Below are 20,483 nucleotides of genomic sequence, written 5' to 3'. Positions count from 1 at the left end.
TTGCAGGCGTTGCGCCATCCCAGGTATCGCCTGCAAGCTGGGGGACTTCCGCCGAGTCCATGGCCTTGCAAACTGTTGCAGTCTGGGAAGCTGCAGTTCGAGAGTGGACCCTTGAGCCGAACCACCCTGGGTAGAGTAGCTCGGGAGGCGGAGCCACAGGCAACAGATCTTCACCCGGGAACCAGGAACCCCCCAGGAGGAGCCCCGTAGGGTCCTGGAGCCTTGGGACTTAGGAGACACACGTAAGGATCTTCACCCGGGAACTGGGAACCCCCCAGGAGGAGCCCGTAGGGTCCCAGAACCTTGGGACTTGAGAGTGCAGATAAGCTCTTCACCCGGGAACCGGAACCCCCCAGGAGGAGCCCGTAGGGTCCCAGTCCCTTGGGACTTATGCACAGTGTCAGTCTCTATAGAAAGGGCCCGGGCAAGGAGTAGGCACAGAGTCCAGCAGCAAGAGCCAATAGGCCAGGTAGCACAGAGCAAGCGGGAGCAGGGTCAGAGTCAGTAATGTCTTGAATGGAACTTGCAGGGTGCAATATGGGAGCCAGCAGTGAGTAGGCCTGAGCCTGGCAGGAAGTAGAAGGTATCAAGGCCCAAGACAGTCTGGAAGCAGTTCCAGCCCAGACCTGCGTAGCACGCTGTCCAGAGGACAGGAGCGCAACAGCTGCGGCAGAGAAGCCGTGGACTGAGGCAGGCAGCAGGCAACAGCAGAGTCAGGAACGAGCAGAGGTCAGTGGCTGGCAGCAGGCAGAAGCAGAGTCAGGAACAAGCAGAGATCGGTGGCTGGCGGCAGGCAGAAGCAGAGTCAGGAACGAGCAGAGGTCGGTGGCTGGCGGCAGGCAGAAGCAGAGTCAGGAAGGAGCAGAGGTCGGTGGCTGGCGGCAGGCAGAAGCAGAGTCAGGAACGAGCAGAGGTCGGTGGCTGAAGCAGTACAATGGAAGTGCAACTAAGAACTACACACTGTAGCGACCCTCGTTGCAAGGCAATGAGAGGACTGAAGAACGCCGGTTATATCGGGCTTGGGGCATGGCGTGGCCAGCTCAGGCGGGGTCAGGCTTCCGGTGAGCGTACGTCGATAACGCGCATCCCCGCGTGCGCGCAGGGCGGCAGCGAGACGGCCCAGCAATGGCGGACGCCCCGAATACTCAGCAGAGCCGCGGAGGCGGCGTTCCCGGCCTCAGAGGTGAGCCCTGATTACAGCCAGTAAGGGGAAAGCGGTGGAGACCACAACATTACCTTCACAAATGAAAAAAATGCCATTTTCTTCTGGCAGTAAACCAGTTCAGGAAAAGTGACAGATCAAAACACAACATACCTGCACAAAGGAAACGGATTGCGGATGACACTAAGATCTGCAACAGAGTGGACACACCGGAAGGAGTGGAGAGAATGAGACGGGATTTAAGGAAGATGGAAGAGTGGTCGAAGATATGGCAGCTGACATTCAATGCCAAGAAGAGCAGAGTCATGCATATGGGGAGTGGAAATCCGAATGAACTGTATTCGATGGGGGGAGAAAGGCTGATGTGCACGGAGCAGGAGAGAGACCTTGGGGTGATGGTGTCTAATGATCTGAAGTCGGCGAAAGAATGTGACAAGGCGATAGCTAAAGCCAGAAGGATGCTGGGCTGCATAGAGAGAGGAATATCGAGTAAGAAAAGGGAAGTGATTATCCCCTTGTACAGGTCTTTGGTGAGACCTCACCTGGAGTATTGTGTTCAGTTCTGGAGACCGTATCTCCGAAGAGACAGAGACAAGATGGAGGCGGTCCAGAGAAGGGCGACCAAAAAGGTGGAAGGTCTTCATCAAATGACTTATGAGGAGAGATTGAAGAATCTAAATATGTACACCCTGGAGGAAAGGAGGAGCAGAGGTGATATGATACAGACTTTCAGATACTTGAAAGGTTTTAATGATCCAAAGACAACGACAAACCTTTTCCGTAGGAAAAAAATCAGCAGAACCAGGGGTCACGATTTGAAGCTCCAGGGAGGAAGATTCAGAACCAATGTCAGGAAGTATTTCTTCACGGAGAGGGTGGTGGATGCCTGGAATGCCCTTCTGGAGGAAGTGGTGAAGACCAGAACTTTGAAGGACTTCAAAGGGGCGTGGGATAAACTCTGCGGATCCATAAAGTCAAGAGGCCGTCAATAAAGAGTGGGTGGCTCGCCAGAATGACAGCTACTGCCTGGAGATAATACCCTTATTCAATAAACATACACATGGTTTCTGTGACTCCAACATTGCTCTAAGCTTCAACAGAAAGAGGAAATGTGGAAAAAAGGATTTGCACTCACAAAGCGGGGAGTAGCTGGCTTGTTACGGCGGTTACTACCCCAAACCAAATAAGCCTGATACTTTCAATGCATATCCAACATAGCTCTCTGCTTCAACGGCAGGGGAGAAGAAAAACTGATACTTCACGCATATCCAGCATAGCTCTCTGCTTCAACGGCAGGGGAGAAGAAAAACTGATACTTCACGCATATCCAGCATAGCTCCCTGCTTCAACGGCAGGGGAGAAGAAAAACTGATACTTCACGCATATCCAGCATAGCTCCCTGCTTCAATACGGCAGGGGAGAAGAAAAACAACCAATAAGGGCTGAATAACATAGTCTTGGTAAAACAAATAAGCATGGGTGTAGCTTGCTTATTGCGGCGGTTACTACCCCTACTACCCCTAACTAATCAAGCTTGATATTTCACTTGGATGAAGTTCCATCACTGCTCTCTACATTAATGGTGGGGGAGGAAGGGAAATAGAACCAAAGAGCTAAGAGAAACAGATAAGTATGAGAAAAAAATGTGTGAAGCTTGCTGGGCAGACTGGATGGGGCCGTTTGGTCTTCTTCTGCCGTCATTTCTATGTTTCTATGGAACTCTCCCCGAGTGCAGCCTATCTCTTAGTACCCCGCTGACCCTTGTTGAACCAGAAACCGCTGTTCACATGGAAACCTCCTCCACATCACCAGAGACACAGTTCTAGAAAGGAGATATAGCTGTGACCCTCTCCCAGGGGTTTCAAGAGAAGAAGTAGGAGTTCAAGCAGAGATACTCTCACACTGTCTCAAGAAGCTTGAAAGGAATGAGAATCTAGGAATTTGTGGTTGAAAAGTGAAGCAAAAAGTACTTTAACTGTGATGGGAACTTGTTTTGGACCAGAAGGCAATCTGTGCCAACAGGTACTTGATACAGGGCTAGGTTGATTTCTGTCTGCAGAATCATAGGGATTTCATCCTTGAGCTGAAGTAACTGAATCAGAGTTTGCGACTGTAAGAGGATCAGGGTAAGCTAAAGAAAGGGCTATTAGAGCATAAAGTAGGAGAAATTTAATGCAGCAAGTATTAGAGAATTTCTAGAAGTTCTCTACTCAGTTTTTCAACTTTTGTTGATTGAAGAACTGGCTACAACAAGCTGTCTTTCTAGTCTGGACCACCATCTGTCTATTGGACATTGGTCTTATTTGAAGGAGAAAACTTGTGTGTATGTTCTTGGCTCAGTTTTGACCCTGCAGGTTATCCTGTCTCCAGTCCACAACCCAAGAAAGACTATTATTCCTCATCTTGGGTGGGTTCACCCCATGCTGCCCAAGGCTGAGAATGTGGCCCTGATGGAACAGGGTTTACAATGAGATAAATTCATATACTTGTGCTCCAGTATATGCAAATGTATGTCATGCATATTCATTGTGGATATCCTGAAAACTTGATTAGGTGAGGGGTCACCAGGACAGGTCTGAGAAACCCTGCTCTAGGTCTGCTTGAATTCTAAGTCTCCTAGAATTAAAAACAGTACTCCATGGGGAGGTCTCACCAAGAATTTATATTAAATCTCTATTTTGTCTGCTTTCAATAGATTTCCCAATATGCTTTAGAATTCCATTGACTTTCCCCACTACCTTGTTCCATCATTTGGCAATCCCTGAGGAGATCAGATGAAAATCACCATTGTATCACTCTTCCTTTGATTTCTTCCATCATGTATTACTTCCCTGGTTTTCTGTGGCCCAAATTACATGAAAGCAAAATATTTTTTAAATGGATTTTAGGTAATTACATTCTGTGCTATTTCAGAAGAGATTATGTTCACATATTCTTTCAGCATAATTGTAATGCTCTCTTTTAATTCATCTAGTAAAAATTGTTCATACCTAAGAAATAAAACAAACCAGTAACTAAATGCTGTGTATAGTATTGCAATGTAGTGATAATAAAATGTTACCTCTTAGGATTCTGATTGGTGCACTCCTATGCTATGGAACAAGAGTCAAGTATGGGATCAGGATGACACCATCAATAAAGTTAAGAGTGGTTTGCAGCTAGGCATGCAAATGAAAGAAGAAGACAAGTACACAGAGGAACCTGAACTAGACCTTAGCAGAACTTTGAAGACAAAGCCAAAATCATCCAGATCAGGAGCAGAAGAGTCCAGCATGCTTCAAATGGAGGAAAAAATCCCAGTTTTACTTCAAAGGTACAGTAATTTTTATGTAACCTCCTTCCCTCCCATCAGATGGGAGACATAAATGTGAGAGAGTTTGTCACTTGTGATGGTTAAGGGCCAGTTTCTTAGAAAGGGTTCAGAAAACAAATGGTCAAACAGATAGGGTAGTGGATCTGCCAGAGGCAAATAGAGTGCCCACGCTATTCTTGAGCTGGAACCAGGAAGCCCAAATTCTGGTGTTCCCCCTCTTTGAACTCAACCTCTTTCTCTATTGTGGTTGCTAGAAGTCAAGGTGCAACCCAAACAAGATTCACACCAAATCATATTTCAAAACTTTAAACTTTTATTTCTCGGATTACCAGCCAGCAACTATTTACAAGATGGATACAAAGCAGCAAATGGATTTTGATGTTATCTAAGTTCACATGCTTTACAGCCAAGATACCAATCTCCAGATATTAATCCAATAGTGGTTAACTCGTTACACAATTCTCCCAATAAATATTTCTACACCTATATAATAAGAACATGCCATACTGGGTCAGATAAAGAGTCCATCAAGTCCAGCATCCTGTCTCCAACAATCCAGGCCATAAGAACCTGGCAGGTTCCCAAAAACTAAGTCTATTTATTTGAGGTTTTTTATATACCGAGGTTTAGCAATAAGCCTTCACCCCGGTTCACAATAGAACAACTTGTTACATAGAACAGTAAGTCTATCCCATATTACTGTTGCTAGTAATAGCAGTGTCTATTTTTCTAAGTCAATTTAATAGCAGGTAATGGACTTCTCCTCCAATAACTTACCCAATCCTTTTTTTAACCCAGCTGCACTAACCACATCCCCTGGCAACAAATTCCAGAGTTTAATTGTGCTTTGAGTGAAAAAGAACTTTCTCCGATTAGTTTTAAATGTGCCACATGCTAACTTCATGGAGTGCCCCCTAGTCCTATTATCCAAAAGAGTAAATAACTGATTCACATTTACCCATTCTAGACCTCTCATGATTTTAAACACTTCTATCATACATCCTCTCAGCCATCACTTCTCCAAGCTGAAAAGTCCTAACCTCTTTAGTCTTTCCTCATAGGGGAGCTGTTCCATCCCCTTTATCATTTTGGTCGCCCTTCTCCATCACAACAATATCTTTCTTGAGATGTGGCAACCAGAATTGTACACAGTGTTCAAGGTGCGGTCTCACCATGGAAAGATACAGAGGCATTATGGCATTTTCTGTTTTATTCACCATTCCCTTTCTAATAATTCCCAATACTGTTTGCTTTTTTGACTGCCGTAGCACACTGAACCAATGATTTCAACATGTTATCCAATATGACACTTAGATCTCTTTCTTGGGTGGTAGTTTCCTAATATGGAACCTAACATTGTGCAACTATAGCATGGCTTATTTTTCCCTATATGCATCACCTTGCACTTATAAATGTGAAGATACAATTGGCAAATTCAAAAGAACAAAAACTTCACATATAAATGTAAATCATTTAAATTAATATCATTGAAAGGATGTTATAATGAGGAGGAGAAAGACTTCAGAGCCTCTATACCTATTCTCACCGGAACGGTACGGTACTTTAGACCGATTATACCAATCATAGGTCTTAAAAAACCGCTGGCCACCTAATTCAATTTTATTATTCCAAAAATATTGTCATGTTTTTTTTTTTCTTTTTTTCTTTGAACGATTCATCACTAGTCATGGGATTCACAGAGCCACTGAGTATCACAATTATACAAATTACTCGGTATATCTTCCAAAGGAATTAACTCTAGACATTCTTCACAACAATGGTCAGACATATTATTGTTACAAAAGAGGTTAGTTTGTGCTGAGTTACATAGCAGTATACTAGGTGAATATTGTAAAACTGAAAGAATTCCTAGGGGTTTAAGAATCATGAAGGCACCCAAACATTTTACAGAGGACTGTGAATTCATCACCAAATGGAATTCCATATTGAACAAATGTTCTCTCGACCTAATGATTTTAATAATTGAATCATCTAGGAAAACCATTCATGAAATAAAAAATGATATTGAAGTCCAAATTAATGAGTTAAAAAAGAATTCCACCACAGATCTCTTTGATTCTAATTTTGAAGAGCTTGAAATATCTATTTTTGAACAAGGTCTTTCTGGTTTGAACATGAATAAGTCATTCAAGTTACCAATCCGGTCTAAATAACCGCTAGAAAGCAAACATGGGAAATCGATGTTTTTATATGTGAAGGAGATGGTCGTGTGCAACATCAAGATTCAGATAAGTGTATTTTTCCAAGTACTAAACTATTGAGGAATGAACTCTTAATTCCTTTGGAGGACATTTATTTATTTATTTGTTTTTTTATATACCGATATTCAACTAGAGTCATCACATCGGTGTACATATAACAAAAAGTTAGAAATGTTACATTGTAATAATCATAACAGTGAGAAGACTAAATGTAAAAAGAGAAAAAAAAATAAAAAATGTGTGAAAAAGAAGTAATGAGAAATAGTTAAAATGAGATTAGAAGAATAATACGATTTATCATTTATTTATTTATTTAAAGTCTTTTTTATACCGAAGTATAGCAAAAAATGCCTTCACTCCGGTTACAGAATAACAACTTGATACATACAACGAGTTTGATACATATAACTAACAATATGAAAGAGAAATCATGTTGAGTCTGTATAATTGTGATACTCAGTGGCTCTGTGAATCCCATGACTAGTGATGAATCATTCAAAGGATTTTAAAAGTAAAATTTAGAAAAAAGAAAAAAAGAAAAACAAACATGAAAATATTTTTTGAATAATAAAATTGAATTAGGTGGCTGGAGGTTTTTTAAGACCTATGATTGGTATAACCTCTAAAGTACCATACTGTTCCGGCTCTGAGGTCTTTTTCCTCCTCATTATAACATCCTTTCAATAATATTAATTTAAATGATTTACATTTATATGTGACGTTTTTGTCACCTTGCACTTATCCACATTAAATTTCATCTGCCATTTGGATGCCCAATTTCCAGTCTCACAAGGTCTTCCTGCAATTTAACACAACTGCTTGTGATTTAACTACTCTGAATAATTTTGTATCTGCAAATTTGATTACCTCACTCATCATATTTCTTTCCAGATCATTTATAAATATATTGAAGAGTATGGATCCCAATACAGATCCCTGAGGCACTCCACTGCCCACTCCCTTCCACTGAGAAAATTATCCATTTAATCCTACTCTGTTTCCTGTCTTTCAGCCAGTTTGTAATCCACGAAAGGACATTGCCACCTATCCCATGACTTTTTACTTTTCCTAGAAGCCTCTCATGAGGAACTTTGTCAAACGCCTTCTGAAAATCCAAGTACACTACATCTACCGGTTCACCTTTATTTACATGTTTATTAACTCCTTCAAAAAAGTGAAGCAGATTTGTGAGGCAAGACTTGCCTTGGGTAAAGCCATGCTGAATTTGTTCCATTAAACAATGTCTTTCTATATGTTCTGTGGTTTAGATATTTAGAACACTTTCCACTATTTTTCCTGGCACTGAACTCAGGCTAACTCACCTGTAGTTTCCCGGATTGCCCTTGGAGCCCTTTATAAATATTGGGGTTACATTAGCCACCCTCCAGTCTTCAGGTACAATGGATGATATTAATGATAGATTAAAAATTTACTAATAGGTCTGAAATTTCATTTTTGAGTTCCTTCAGAACCCTGGGGTATATACCATTCAGTCCAGGTGATTGACAAGTTGAAGAGTAGTAAATCAGGCCTACCACATCTTCTAGGTTCACTGTGATTTGGTTCAGTCCATCTGAATCATTACCCATGAAAACCTTCTCTGGTATGGGTATCTTCAACATCCTCTTCAGTAAATACTGAAGTAAAGAAATCATTTAATCTTTCCGCAATGGCCTTATTTTCTCTAAGGGGGTCATTTATCAAAGTGCTGTATGGCGTTTTTGCATGCGAAAATGCCTTTAACGCATAGTGTGATGCAAATTAGAAAAGGGGGAGGAGTTGTGACCAAGTGGGCTGGCTTCATAATTTGGGAAGCCCTATCGCACAGCTTTAATGCGTATTTTAACTACACATTTTTCTTTTGCGTAAAGTTGTTACTTTAGCGCTTTAGTGTTATGTTTTTGCAAATGCCATTTTAAGCTCCTGGAGATCCAGCCTAGCTATCAGGGCCCTTCTACTGGGGGGGGGGGGGGGGGGGGGGGGAGAGAGAGAGAGAGAGAGAGAGACTAGCCATAATGCCCTCATACTAGGTAGGTATTTATACCTCTATATGAGGCCTACCTAGTCAATCGAGGTGAGGTTTAGGTATTAGTGTAGGAATTAGGGGCCACTTTGACATTCAAAGTGAGACGTACGAACAGAACAGTGCTCTCTTGTGAAGAAACTCTGAAGGTCATCAAATTTTCACAAGAGACTGTTCTGTTCTTACTCCCCCTTCCCCAAAAGGTTCCCCAGTTCCTTACAAAACTGAATCCCTCTTCCTTGCACCATGGTCTCATCCATGCATTAAAACTCTGGAGCTCTGCCTGCCTCGTGGAACAGGGAGCATTTCAGAAAATGCTACCCTGGAGGTTCTGGATTTAAAGGTTTCTATCTAAGAGTCTAACTTTGGCTTCCAGAAACTCCTTCCCACATTTTCCTATGTTTTTGGTGCCCACATGTACCACGACAGCTGGCTCCTCCCCAGCACTGTCTAAAATACTATCTAGGTGATGCGTGAGGACCGCCACCTTCTCATCAGGTAGGCATGATACCAGGCGATCCTCATGCCCACCAGCCACCTGGCTGTCTACATTCCTAATAATCGAATCACCAGTTATGATGGCCGACCTAACCCTTCCCTCCTGGGCAGTAGGCCTTGGAGACACATCCTCTGTGCGAAAGGACAATGCACTACCTTGCTACAGAATCCTTTCATGCTGCACGAGGTTGATGCTCTCCAGTCATGACACCTTCCTCCTCCAAGGCAGCACCAGGGCTGCCAGTCTGAAGTTGGAACTTGGCTACTATGTCCCAGAAGGTCTCATCTATATACCTCTGTCTGCCTCATCTCCTCCAGGTCTGCCACTCTAGCCTCCAGAGATCAGACTCATTCTCTGAGAGACAGGAGCTCTTTGCATCATATGCACATGTACAATTTCTCACCGGTGGGTAAAAAATCATACATGTAACACTCGATGCAAAAGACTGGGAAGCCCCCCTCTTGCTGCTGGACTGCTGCCTTCATCTCAAATTTGTTCAGTTCCTAGTTAAGTTTTAAGTTGCTATGGGAGTAGGAATGTGTCTAATTAGCATCCTTTAAATGTATTAGTGAATTCACTATGTCTGGTAGTGGCCTACAGGGGAATGATCAAACTCTGAATATGATGTGGGGAATTTGTGAAGTGAAGTTAAAAGGCTGTTTTGTTTTTGGTTTTTTTTAGTTTTTAGTGTGAACGTGGCACCTGCCTATAAATTAAATGATGAGCTAGGGGCAGGTGGGTGAGGGGTGAGAGGGTTGGGAAATACAGTCTAACTTCTGTTTATTCACTGCCTTACTGGACTATTCAAAGCACAAGGGAGGAGGAATAGCCTAGTAGTTAGAGCAGTGGGCTATAAACCAAGAGATCAGGTTTCAAGTCCTGCTGTTAATCCTTGTGACCTTGGGCAAGTCACTTTACTCTCCATTGCCTCAGGTACAAAACTTAGGGGGTCATTTTTCAAAATGTGGTAAGGCGTTTTCGCATGCAATTGCACCATATCGTATGGTGTGATGCAAATTTGAAAAATAGGAGGAGTTAGTGGGCTGCAAAGAGCTATTGCACATTTTAACTACACCTCTTTCAAATGTGTTAGGCTGTGACATTTCATTGCCATTTGTCGGGAGGGAGAGAGAGAGAGAGAGAGAGAGAGAGAGAGAGAGAGAGAGAGAGAGAGAGAGAGAGAGAGACTGGCCAAAATATAATGGCTCATAGGCAGGTATTTGTATCCCTAGGTTAGGCCCACCTAGTAACTCGAGGTGGGGATTAGGTAAGTGTGTAGGGGGTTAGGGGCCACTTTGACATGCTACGTGATACCTACGAACAGAACAGTGGTCTCCTGTGAAGATTTGCTGGCCTTCGGAGTGAGGAAACTCACTCCAAGATGAGATTTGGGCAATGTTCTCTCAACCTAGCTTGATGTTACCCAGGTAGAGAGTCCATGAAAAGCTAGGTTGAGAGAACATTGCCCAAATCTCATCTTGGAGTGAGTTTCCTCACTCCGAAGGCCAGCAAATCTTCACAGGAGACCACTGTTCTGTTCGTAGGTGTCACGTAGCATGTCAAAGTGGCCCCTAACCCCCTACACACTTACCTAATCCCCACCTTGAGTTACTAGGTGGGCCTACCCTAGGGATACAAATACCTGCCTATGAGCCCTTTTGGTCCTAAACTATCTTCCTTGCAGTGTTGCAGATTTCCCTGGCATTCCCTACATGCCATTCAAGGAGTCGTCGGTCATGGTTTCAACTGTTATGCATCCACTTCATGCCATGATTTTACCTGCTGCACAGCCTCCCCTCCACCAAGGGGTCCTCAGTGAGCCCCACTCCCAAGTGCACAAATACCCACTTCACTGATCAGCTGTACCTCAGCCCCGGGCCTACTTAACCCAGCCTGTCCAATCTATCGGGTGCTCTACATTGAGTCACCTGGTGTCCTTGACTTGGCCACCTCCTTGCCTTGCAGTCTACCCAGGCTTCCTTCCATGCCTTGTGGCCTATCCAGGCCTCCTACCTTACTTTGTGGGCTACCTGGGCCTACTGCCTTGCCTGTGGCCTATTCTGGCTCCCTGTCCTACATAGTAGCCTTCCAGGCTTTCTTGCCTTGCTCTGTGGCTTCCTGAGCTTCTCTATCCTGTTTTGTAGCCTCCGGGTGTACTAGAGTTACCTTGCCTAGTCTTGTGCCCTGTTGGGCTTTCTTGTTCCCTGTCCAATCTTTGTTCAGTCCTGTCCTTGTCCTGCCCAGCCTGGTTCAGCCCCTTGTCTGTTTCCCAGGCCTTGCCATTGTTCTTGGTCCAGTCCTGTCTGCATCCAGCCCTTGCCTGTTCTCTGTTCAAGCTCCCAGCCAGTACCTTTATCCATCTTCCAGCTATGATTGCCAGGAGGAACGTCCTACTCGCCCCCGGAAGCCAAGGGCTCAACCTGCGGGGTAGGAGGCTGATTAGGTAGAAAACCAACTCTAGTCCTGCACTGCTTCTCTAGGGGTGTTCCCTGACTCCAGTCTGCTAGATCATAACAGTCATCTCTTCTTCATTGAGTTCTTTACCAATTGTGGGGTCCTCTCCTACGTCTCTGCTCAGCCCACAAGCCTGGTCCCAAACTAAATTTACATGAGAAGAAAAGTTGGTATTGGCCTTGGACCTTTCCCCTTGAGGGGGGGGAAACCCTTACAGGGCCCTCTTCCTGAGTGGTCCCAAAGCCCACCAGCCTTGACTGGCAGCTCCCTCCATTCCACAGTTGAGGTTTTTCCACTATGACACCCACGATTTATAGTTTTACCATCAGCCTCTAAGAGGTCCAACTTCCCACCATCTTAAAGGAACAACCTTGCAAAACCCATTAATCATAACACGTATAAAGAGAAATTTCCAGATATTAATAACACCACACTATAATCAGGGGTGGGAAACTGTCCTGTCAACATCTTTTAGTTGGCCTGCCTACTTAATTCCTTTTTATTATGTCTGGCCCCCCGATGCATTACAATGAAGATTTGAGAGAAGATAGTGGTTGCTAGTGCTTCTCTTCATTCCCAGCTGCCTCCCACACAACTCAATGCACACAAAGGCAGCCCTGGCACATGAGCATGCACGCTTGCAGAAGGAGCAGCAGGGCCTGATCCAGCACATGTATACATGTGTGACCGGGTACCCTAAAGGTGCCTCTGCTGCTCCCCTGAGCTTATACTATACCTGGACAAGGAATTGGGACAGGGAGTCAGAGTGGGTTTCTCCCTCCATGATAAGAAAGAATTAAGGAGCTGTGGCAAATATTGATGGTTGTGTTCTGCCTGAAAATTTCCCTGGCTGAGAGAAAAAACTGGAGCTAAAACTATTGTTTTTAAATCTTTGAGCTGCTGTCTACCAAACCCACCCTAAAAGGTTAACAGGCAAAAGAAACTGGCTGGAAGGGAGAAGAAAACTGCATGGAGAAACAAGTCCCCCAGGAACATGTGGGAGCTGCAGATTTCAGCACCAATAAGAAATGAAAAGAAAAAAGAAGTGCATTTTGCAGTATGAATCCCCCTAGCAACTAAGAACTGAAAGAGGATGAGCCCTGCTGTGAAGAACCAGGAGAATCAGTTTTTCCTGCCAGTGGGAGCTGCAGGAGAAGCTCACCAGTTGTTCAAACAAAACCAGAGCCTGGATGGGAGTATCTGCACCTACCCACACACTGGGACTGAGTATCTGAATGCTGCACCCTGTCAAGAGTGAAACAGCTAAGTCAGGGGTCGGGAACCCATGGCTCGCGAGCCAGATATGGCTCTTTTGAGGGCTGCATCTGGCTCGCAGACAAGTGTCGCCATACTTCGCGGTTCCCCGCTGACCCAGCTGCTCCCCGGTCCTCCGCCGCCCGGGCTTAAAATGCTGTCAGCCCGGGCGGAACGCGGCAGGACAGCTGGAGTCAGCGGCACCGGCGTGCTCTCTTCTCCTCCCCCCCCCCGCGGCCCGGAAGAGGAAGTGGAGAGCATCGGGTGCCTGCGCGGGAAGAAGAGACCACACTAGCGTGGTCTCTTCTTCCGCGCAGGCACCCGATGCTCACCACTTCCTCTTCCGGGCCGCGGGGGGGGAGGAGAAGAGAGCACGCCGACTGGAGTCATCCGGGTGCCTGCGCGGGAGTCATCGGGTGTCAGCCGGGTGCCAGCGCTGGAGTCATCGGGTGCCTGCGCGGGTCTTCCCGCGCAGGCACCCGATGCTCTCCACTTCCTCTTCCGGGCCGCGGGAAGAAGAGAGCACGCCGGTGACTGCAGCGCGGCTCGGAGGAAAATGAAAATCTTCAACCGCGGCCGATGGGACTCCGCCTTCGCCTCCGCGAGGGCTGAAAATGAAGGAGGTTAGCGTTGGGAGGTGGCTGCTGCTGCTGCCGCCGCGAGTTCCCGGGGGGGGGGGGGGGGGAGAGAGAGAGTGAATGAGCGAGCAAGCATGTGTGTTTGAGATCCTGTGTGTGTGAGTGAGAGATTGCATGTATGTGAATGATTGAGAGCCTGTATATGTGAAAGAGAGTATGTCTGTGATTGAGAGCCTGCCTGTGAGAGAGAGAGAGAGAGCATGAATGTAAGTTTACAATTGGGAACCTGTATGTGTAAGTTTGTGATTGAAAACCTGTTTGTGTGAAAGAGTATGTGTGTATGATTGAGATCCTTTGTGTGTGAGAGAGATCATGTGTATGTATGATTAAGAGCCTGTGTGTATAAGTAAGAGAGAGATCATGTGTGTCTGTGTCTGATTGACAGCTGGTTTAGGTGATGGAGCATGTGAGTATGTGATTGAGAGCCTGTGTTTAAATGAGAGAGAGAGACCATGTGTGTCTGTGTGATTGAGAGCTGATTTAGGTGAGGGAGCATGTGAGTATGTGATTGAGAGCCTGTGTGTAAATGAGAGAAAGAGAGGACATGTTTGTAAGCATGTGAATGAGAGTCTGTGTGTGAGAGAAAAAGACAGCATGTATTTATGTGATTGAAAGCCTGTGTGTGTGTAAGCGTGAAAAGATAGACAGCATGTGTGTAAATGTGTAATTAAGAGCCTATATAAGTGAGAGAGAAAAAACATTTGTATATGTGAGTGACTGAGAGCATGTGTGTATAGGTGTGTCATTGAGAGCCAGTGTGAGAGAGAGCGCTGGTATGTGACTGAGAGAGGAGAAAGTTCCAAGCAAACCACCCCACCTCCTGCTAATTCAGAACAATCTCAGGACACCTGGATATCAAACGTTCCCAGGTATGCAGAGCAAAAAAATTTTTGTATCCTTATTATTTTTCATTACTGGATCTTTGTGTCTGCTATTTTGAAATATTTTGTTGGTATCTGGAAATGTTTTATATGAGTTTTTAATTATTGGATATTCCACTCATCAGCTGTTTCGAAATATGTTCTTTTTGTTAGTACAGTTTTACTGCTGATGATTTTATATTTCTTGATTTGTTTTATAAGGATGTGTGATGTTTCTTTTTTCCTTTGTTACACTGCATACAGAGACTCTGGCTTGTTGCAGTTTCCAATTCAGTTTTTGTCTGCATGCTTCTTGTTATGCGTTTTGGTCTCTTTATTCTATGTTAGGTGAGGGACAGCACGTGATTCAGGTGAGGTTTTCTGCTGGCGTGTAGTTTCTGTGTAGGACTCTATAGCAGCCTGACTTGGTCCGTTTTCCTAATAGGAGATGTATTGGTGTCTTAAGGCCTGGTGTAATATTTTCAGAGACTTATTGTACTTTAAAAGTGTGATCTTACATAAAATGCACACATTTACTTGTATTTAGTTTTAAACATATTGTATGGCTCTCATGGAATTACATTTTAAAATATGTGGCGTTTATGGCTCTCTCAGCCAAAAAGGTTCCTGACCCCTGAGCTAAGTGGTCAGAGTTTCACAGAGGGGTGTACACATTGCAAGATTGTTACTATATGAGAGACAGAAAACTTAGTAATGATGGCAGAGAAAGACCAAATGTTTCTTCCAGTCTGCTCAGCAAGTTTATTTTAGTAACTGCTGCTTTGTTCAGGTTACCCCCAAGCCTTATGTTAAAAATAGTAATATTTATAATCAAAACTATGCAACTGCCAAACACATAACTAAATTCCTGCTAGCAACATTTTTCCGGGGTGAGCAGCATTGATAATTTAAACAATGCTGCTTGAATGTGCTTTGATTTTGGATTTGGCCGTAGAAGCAGTCCTGTGCTTTTTCCCTAACTTCTGTGTATCATTACCCCAGACTGTAAAAGACAGGACCCAGCATTGGTTTTCATCTGACTCCATTTCCTCTTTTACCCATGTCATTGAAGCAGAGAGCAATGTTGAAATTACATCAAAATCATGAAAGCTAATTGGTTAAGGGTAGTAACTGCTGCTTTCTTTTCTTCATTTCCATGCTCTAGTCTTTAGGGATCCATAATGCATCTCATGCCTTTTTTAATTTGTTTACTGTTTTAGTTCCTACTACTCCCACCAGAAGGGCATTCCAGGCATCCACCACCTTTTTCGTGAAGAAATTTCTTGATGTTGGTTCTGAAGCATTCCTGCTGAAGTTCCATTTTGTGACCCCCTACTTCTACTGTCTGTTTTCCAATGGAAAAGGTTCAAAGTATAAGGAACTGCGTCTATGTAAGCCCCACTTGCCTTGACACAGCCTCGTAGGTAGAGTCCTGAGACCCACAGCAGCAATGGGTGAGCGAGTCTTGGCAAGGGCCAGATAATGGCATCCAAAAGTCTATACAGAGAACAGGCTGTGGCTAAAGCTAGGCAATGGCAAGACTGATGGGTTGAAATAAGGCTGATGGCTTGAGGCAAGATTATGGCTTGAGGCAAGGCTGAAGACTGCAGCAGAGTCACAGGCAAAAACTGAAGCAAATCTGAAGACTGAGAAGATAAAACCAGACTGGAGACTTGAGCAAGACAGAAGACTGGAACTATAAAGAGTTGGAACCAGGAGATCTTGCTAAGGCAACAAATCCAAGTTTAGGCAGGCTAAGTAGTCTTGAGCATGTGACATCCTCATCATGGTGAGTACCCGACTCTCCCATCAATGTTTACTGAATCATGCACACCGATGCGCAAGCATAGCCTAAGTGTCTTCACAGGATTCTAGTATCACACACATCAGAGCATCCAATGGCAGCATCCTTCCACATGGTAAACGTCCACCACCGAGGAGTCTGGGAATGTGGCTGGATTCTAACAGTACCCCCACCTCAAGCCTCTTCTCATTGGCTTCTGAGGAGACAAGGGTACTATTTTACCAACTGGGGGCTCAGGGATCCAGTCCCAGAATCCAGAGATTATTTGGTTTCAAGATTGGACAGAAAAACTATTCAAAGCAGAAGACTTAACTGAAAAAAAAGATTGAAAGCTTGCACAAGACTGAGACTGGTCCTGATCGATTGACAAAGTAGCTTTGGCAGGAGGACAACAGATCAGAATTCATGTAGGAACAGGATGTATACTGAAGCGGCAAAACTGGTAAGTCAGATGAGGTTTTTGAAATGAAGAGACTAGAGACAAAAGATGAAACAATGTTCTCAGCAGGATGAACTACCTTGGTCAATCTGTAAGGAATTCCAGTCAATAGATGGTTGATGAAGACTCAGCCAGGGTGGTCCAAGTACAAGGCGGCTGGATGCTTTATATAGTACATAGAACTTAACATTCTCTTAGTGAGACCCAATCTTCAATCTGATAGGTGACGAAGCTGTAGCCACATGTCCACGTAGGGGATCTCCGTTGATGGATGAAATGACATAGGAGGTGGTTAAGCTGGTAGTAGGGCAGCCACATTGATGTGCAATGATTCTTGAATAAAGTTGCCCTTGGCTCTGAAATCTACTAAAGCTTCAATCTGAACTAAGTGTTTTCCATAGGTAAGACACACCAGAACCATTAGTAAGGGAGAAGAAGTAGGACGGTGCAAGGTAGAGTCCTAAGACCCATGCCAGTACCAGGTGTGTGAGGCTTGGCATGGGCCAGGCTATGAATGAGTCCAAGTCTATGCAAAGGCCAGGCTGCGGCTGAAGCCAGGCAAGAACAAGACTGACTGCTTGAGATAAGGCTGATGACTTGAGAAAAGGCTGATGAATTGAGAAAAGGCTGATGGCTTGAAACAAGGCTGAGGCTGAAGAGGAGCTGAGGACTTCCGCAGAGCCACAGGCAAAGACTGAAGTAAAGTTGAAGGCTGAGAAAAACAGAACCAGGCTGAAGACTTGAGCAAGACAGAAGCCTGGAATGAGAAGGATCAGGAACTAGAAGACCTTCCTGCTGAAGAAAAAATGATACTTCACGCATAGCCAGCATAGCTCTCTGCTTCAACGGCAGGGGAGAAGAAAAACTGATACTTCACGCATAGCCAGCATAGCTCTCTGCTTCAACGGCAGGAGAGAAGGAAAAACAACCAATAAGGGCTGAATAACATAGTCTGGGTAAAACAAATAAGCATGGGTGTAGCTTGCTTATTGCGGCGGTTACTACCTCTACTACTCCTAACTAATCAAGCTTGATATTTTACTTGGATGCAGCTCCATCACTGCTCTCTACATTAATGGTGGGTGTGGAAGGGAAATAGAACCAAAGAGTTAAGAGAAACAGATAAGAATGAGAAAAAAAATGTGTGAAGCTTGCTGGGCAGACTGGATGGGCCGTTTGGTCTTCTTCTGCCGTCATTTCTATGTTTCTATAAGCAACAAATCCAAGTCCAGGCAGGCTAAGTAGTCTTAAGTGTGCGATGTCCTCATTGGGGCAAATACCTGACTCTCCTGCCAATGTGAGCCGAATTATGTGCACAGATGTGCATGCACACCCTAAGCATCTCTTCACCGGGTCCTAGTATCACAAACAGTGTCCAATGACCTCTCCCTGTGGCACAGTGAATGTCCACCACCGAGTAGTCTGGGAAAGCTTCTGGATTCTAACACAAAGCTTGTGCATCATTAAAACTTTTCACGTATCTGAAGGTCAATCCATTTTATATCTCCTCTGCACCTCCTCCAGGGTATACATATTCATATCCTTCAGTCTCTCCTCATAAGTCTTCTGATACAGATCCCTCACCATTTTGGTCACCCTTCTCTGGAAAGGCCTCACCAAGGGTATTATCACCTCCTTATTTTTTACTGGTTATTACTCTCTACACTGCCCAGCATTCTTCTGGCTTTAGCTATCACCTTGTCTAATTAAATTGCCAGACATTATCACCCCTAGGTCCTTATCTTAGTTTGTGCACATTAGTCTTTCACCCCATCATATACAGCTCTTATGGCCCCAGCTGTTAAGACTTTTACCATTCTTCAAGCTTAAATCACTTTTCATTCTCTCTACTTCTTCAGATGTATCCACCCTGTTGCAGATCTTAGTATCATCCACAAATAGACAAACTTTACCTTCTTGTTGCAGTCTGGGAAGCTGCAGTTCGAGAGTGGACCCTTGAGCCGAACCACCCTGGGTAGAGTAGCTCGGGAGGCGGAGCCACAGGCACAGATCTTCACCCGGGAACCAGGAACCCCCCAGGAGGAGCCCATAGGGTCCTGGAGCCTTGGGACATAGGAGACACACGTATGGATCTTCACCCGGGAACTGGGAACCCCCCAGGAGGAGCCCGTAGGGTCCCAGAACCTTGGGAATTGAGGGTGCAGATAAGCTCTTCACCTGGGAACCGGAACCCCCCAGGAGGAGCCCGTAGGGTCCCAGTCCCTTGGGACTTATGCACAGTGTCAGTCTTTATGGAAAGGCCCGGGCAAGGAGTAGGCAAAGAGTCCAGCAGCAAGGGCCAATAGGCCAGGGAGCACAGAGCAAGCAGGAGCAGGGTCAGAGTCAGTAATGTCTTGAATGGAACTTGCAGGGTGCAATATGGGAGCCAGCAGCGAGTAGGCCTGAGCCTGGCAGGAAGTAGAAGGTATCAAGGCCCAAGACAGTCTGGCCGTAGTTCCAGCCCAGACCTGCATAGGACGCTGTCTGGAGGACAGGAGCGCAGCAGCTGCAGCAGAGAAGCCGTGGACTGAGGCAGGCGGCAGGCAACAGCAGAGTCAGGAACGAGCAGAGGTCGGTGGCTGGCGGCAGGCAGAAGCAGAGTCAGGAATGAGCAGAGGTCGGTGGCTGGCGGCAGGCAGAAGCAGAGACAGGAACGAGCAGAGGTCGGTGGCTGAAGCAGTACAACGGAAGTGCAACTAAGAATTACACACTGTAGCGACCCTCGTTGCAAGGCCCCGAGGGAGGATCTGGACGCCGGTTAAGAAGGCCCCGGGCTGTGATGTCACCGCTGAAGGCGGGGCTTGACCCCCGGGGCTACGTGCCCAAAACAGGCGTCCTCGCGCGCGCGAGAGAGCCCGGAGGAGACAGGGCAACCATGGCGGCCGCCACGAGGAGCGGAGAGCGGGGCCGGAGCCCCGACCCCGCGGCACGCGGCACTTCCAGCCACGGCGGTAAGTCCGGGGGGGGATCCAGGAACCAAGGTAGCGGCGGAGACCGCAACACTTCTATCCCTTCCGCAATGTTGCTCAAAGATATTGAACAGAACCGGTCCCAAATACGATCCTTGCGGCACTCCACTTGACACCATTCTCTCTTCAGAGTAGGTTCCATTTACCATTACTTGCTGTCTTTCAGTCAACCAGTTCTTAATCTACTCCACCACCTTGGCACTGACTCCCAAGCGTCTCATTTTATTTACAACCATCATATGCAGGACCATATCAAAAGCTGTGCTGAAATCCAAATAAATCACATTGAACGCTCTTCCATAATCCAGTTCTCTAGTCACCCAATCATCCCCTAGTGAATCCATGATGCCTTAGGTCCAACAAACCAATGGATTGTAGATAGATCAGTATCCTATCCTTCAGCAGACTTTCCATCAATTTTCCCACCACCAAGGTGAGCCTAACCAGCCTGTAGTTTCCAGCCCCCTCTCTGCTACCATTCTTGTGAAGTGGGACCACCACCACTCTTCTCAAATCACGCAGCACTACTCAATTCCTGGGATCCATTGAACAGGTCTTTCAGCAAAGCCACCAGACCAGTTCTGAGCTTCCTTAGTACCCTGGAATGTACCTCATCCTGTCTCATGGCCTCATCCACTTTCAGTTTTCCTAGCTCTTCCCATATATTCTTTTCTGTAAACAGAGTTTCGTCTACCCCACTCCCACCTACAGTCTTGTCAACCAGCAATGTTCCTTCTCCCTTCTCCATGGTCTTCTTTAGTGAACAACAAACTTAAGTATTTGTTTAATATTTCTGCCATTTCTTTGTCTCTCTCCATACATTAGTCCTTATCACCTTTCAATTTC

At 45.3% G+C, this 20,483-nt stretch overlaps 1 protein-coding gene across 1 annotated transcript in view; it reads left to right on the top strand.

Moving 5' to 3' along the window:
- LMNTD1 (lamin tail domain containing 1) overlaps positions 1 to 20,483 on the top strand; it is a 1,277,316-nt gene that overhangs the window by 672,275 nt on the left and 584,558 nt on the right. Inside the window, exon 9 of the mRNA XM_029600162.1 lies at positions 4,231 to 4,475. Coding sequence (XP_029456022.1) covers positions 4,231 to 4,475 — 245 coding nt within the window. The remainder of the gene's footprint in view (positions 1 to 4,230; positions 4,476 to 20,483) is intronic.

The sequence above is a fragment of the Rhinatrema bivittatum genome, chromosome 4, assembly GCF_901001135.1.
Source record: "Rhinatrema bivittatum chromosome 4, aRhiBiv1.1, whole genome shotgun sequence".
Lineage (NCBI taxonomy): Eukaryota > Metazoa > Chordata > Amphibia > Gymnophiona > Rhinatrematidae > Rhinatrema > Rhinatrema bivittatum.
Note: the sequence above shows the minus strand (reverse complement) of the source record. Positions and strands in the feature narration are given on the sequence as shown.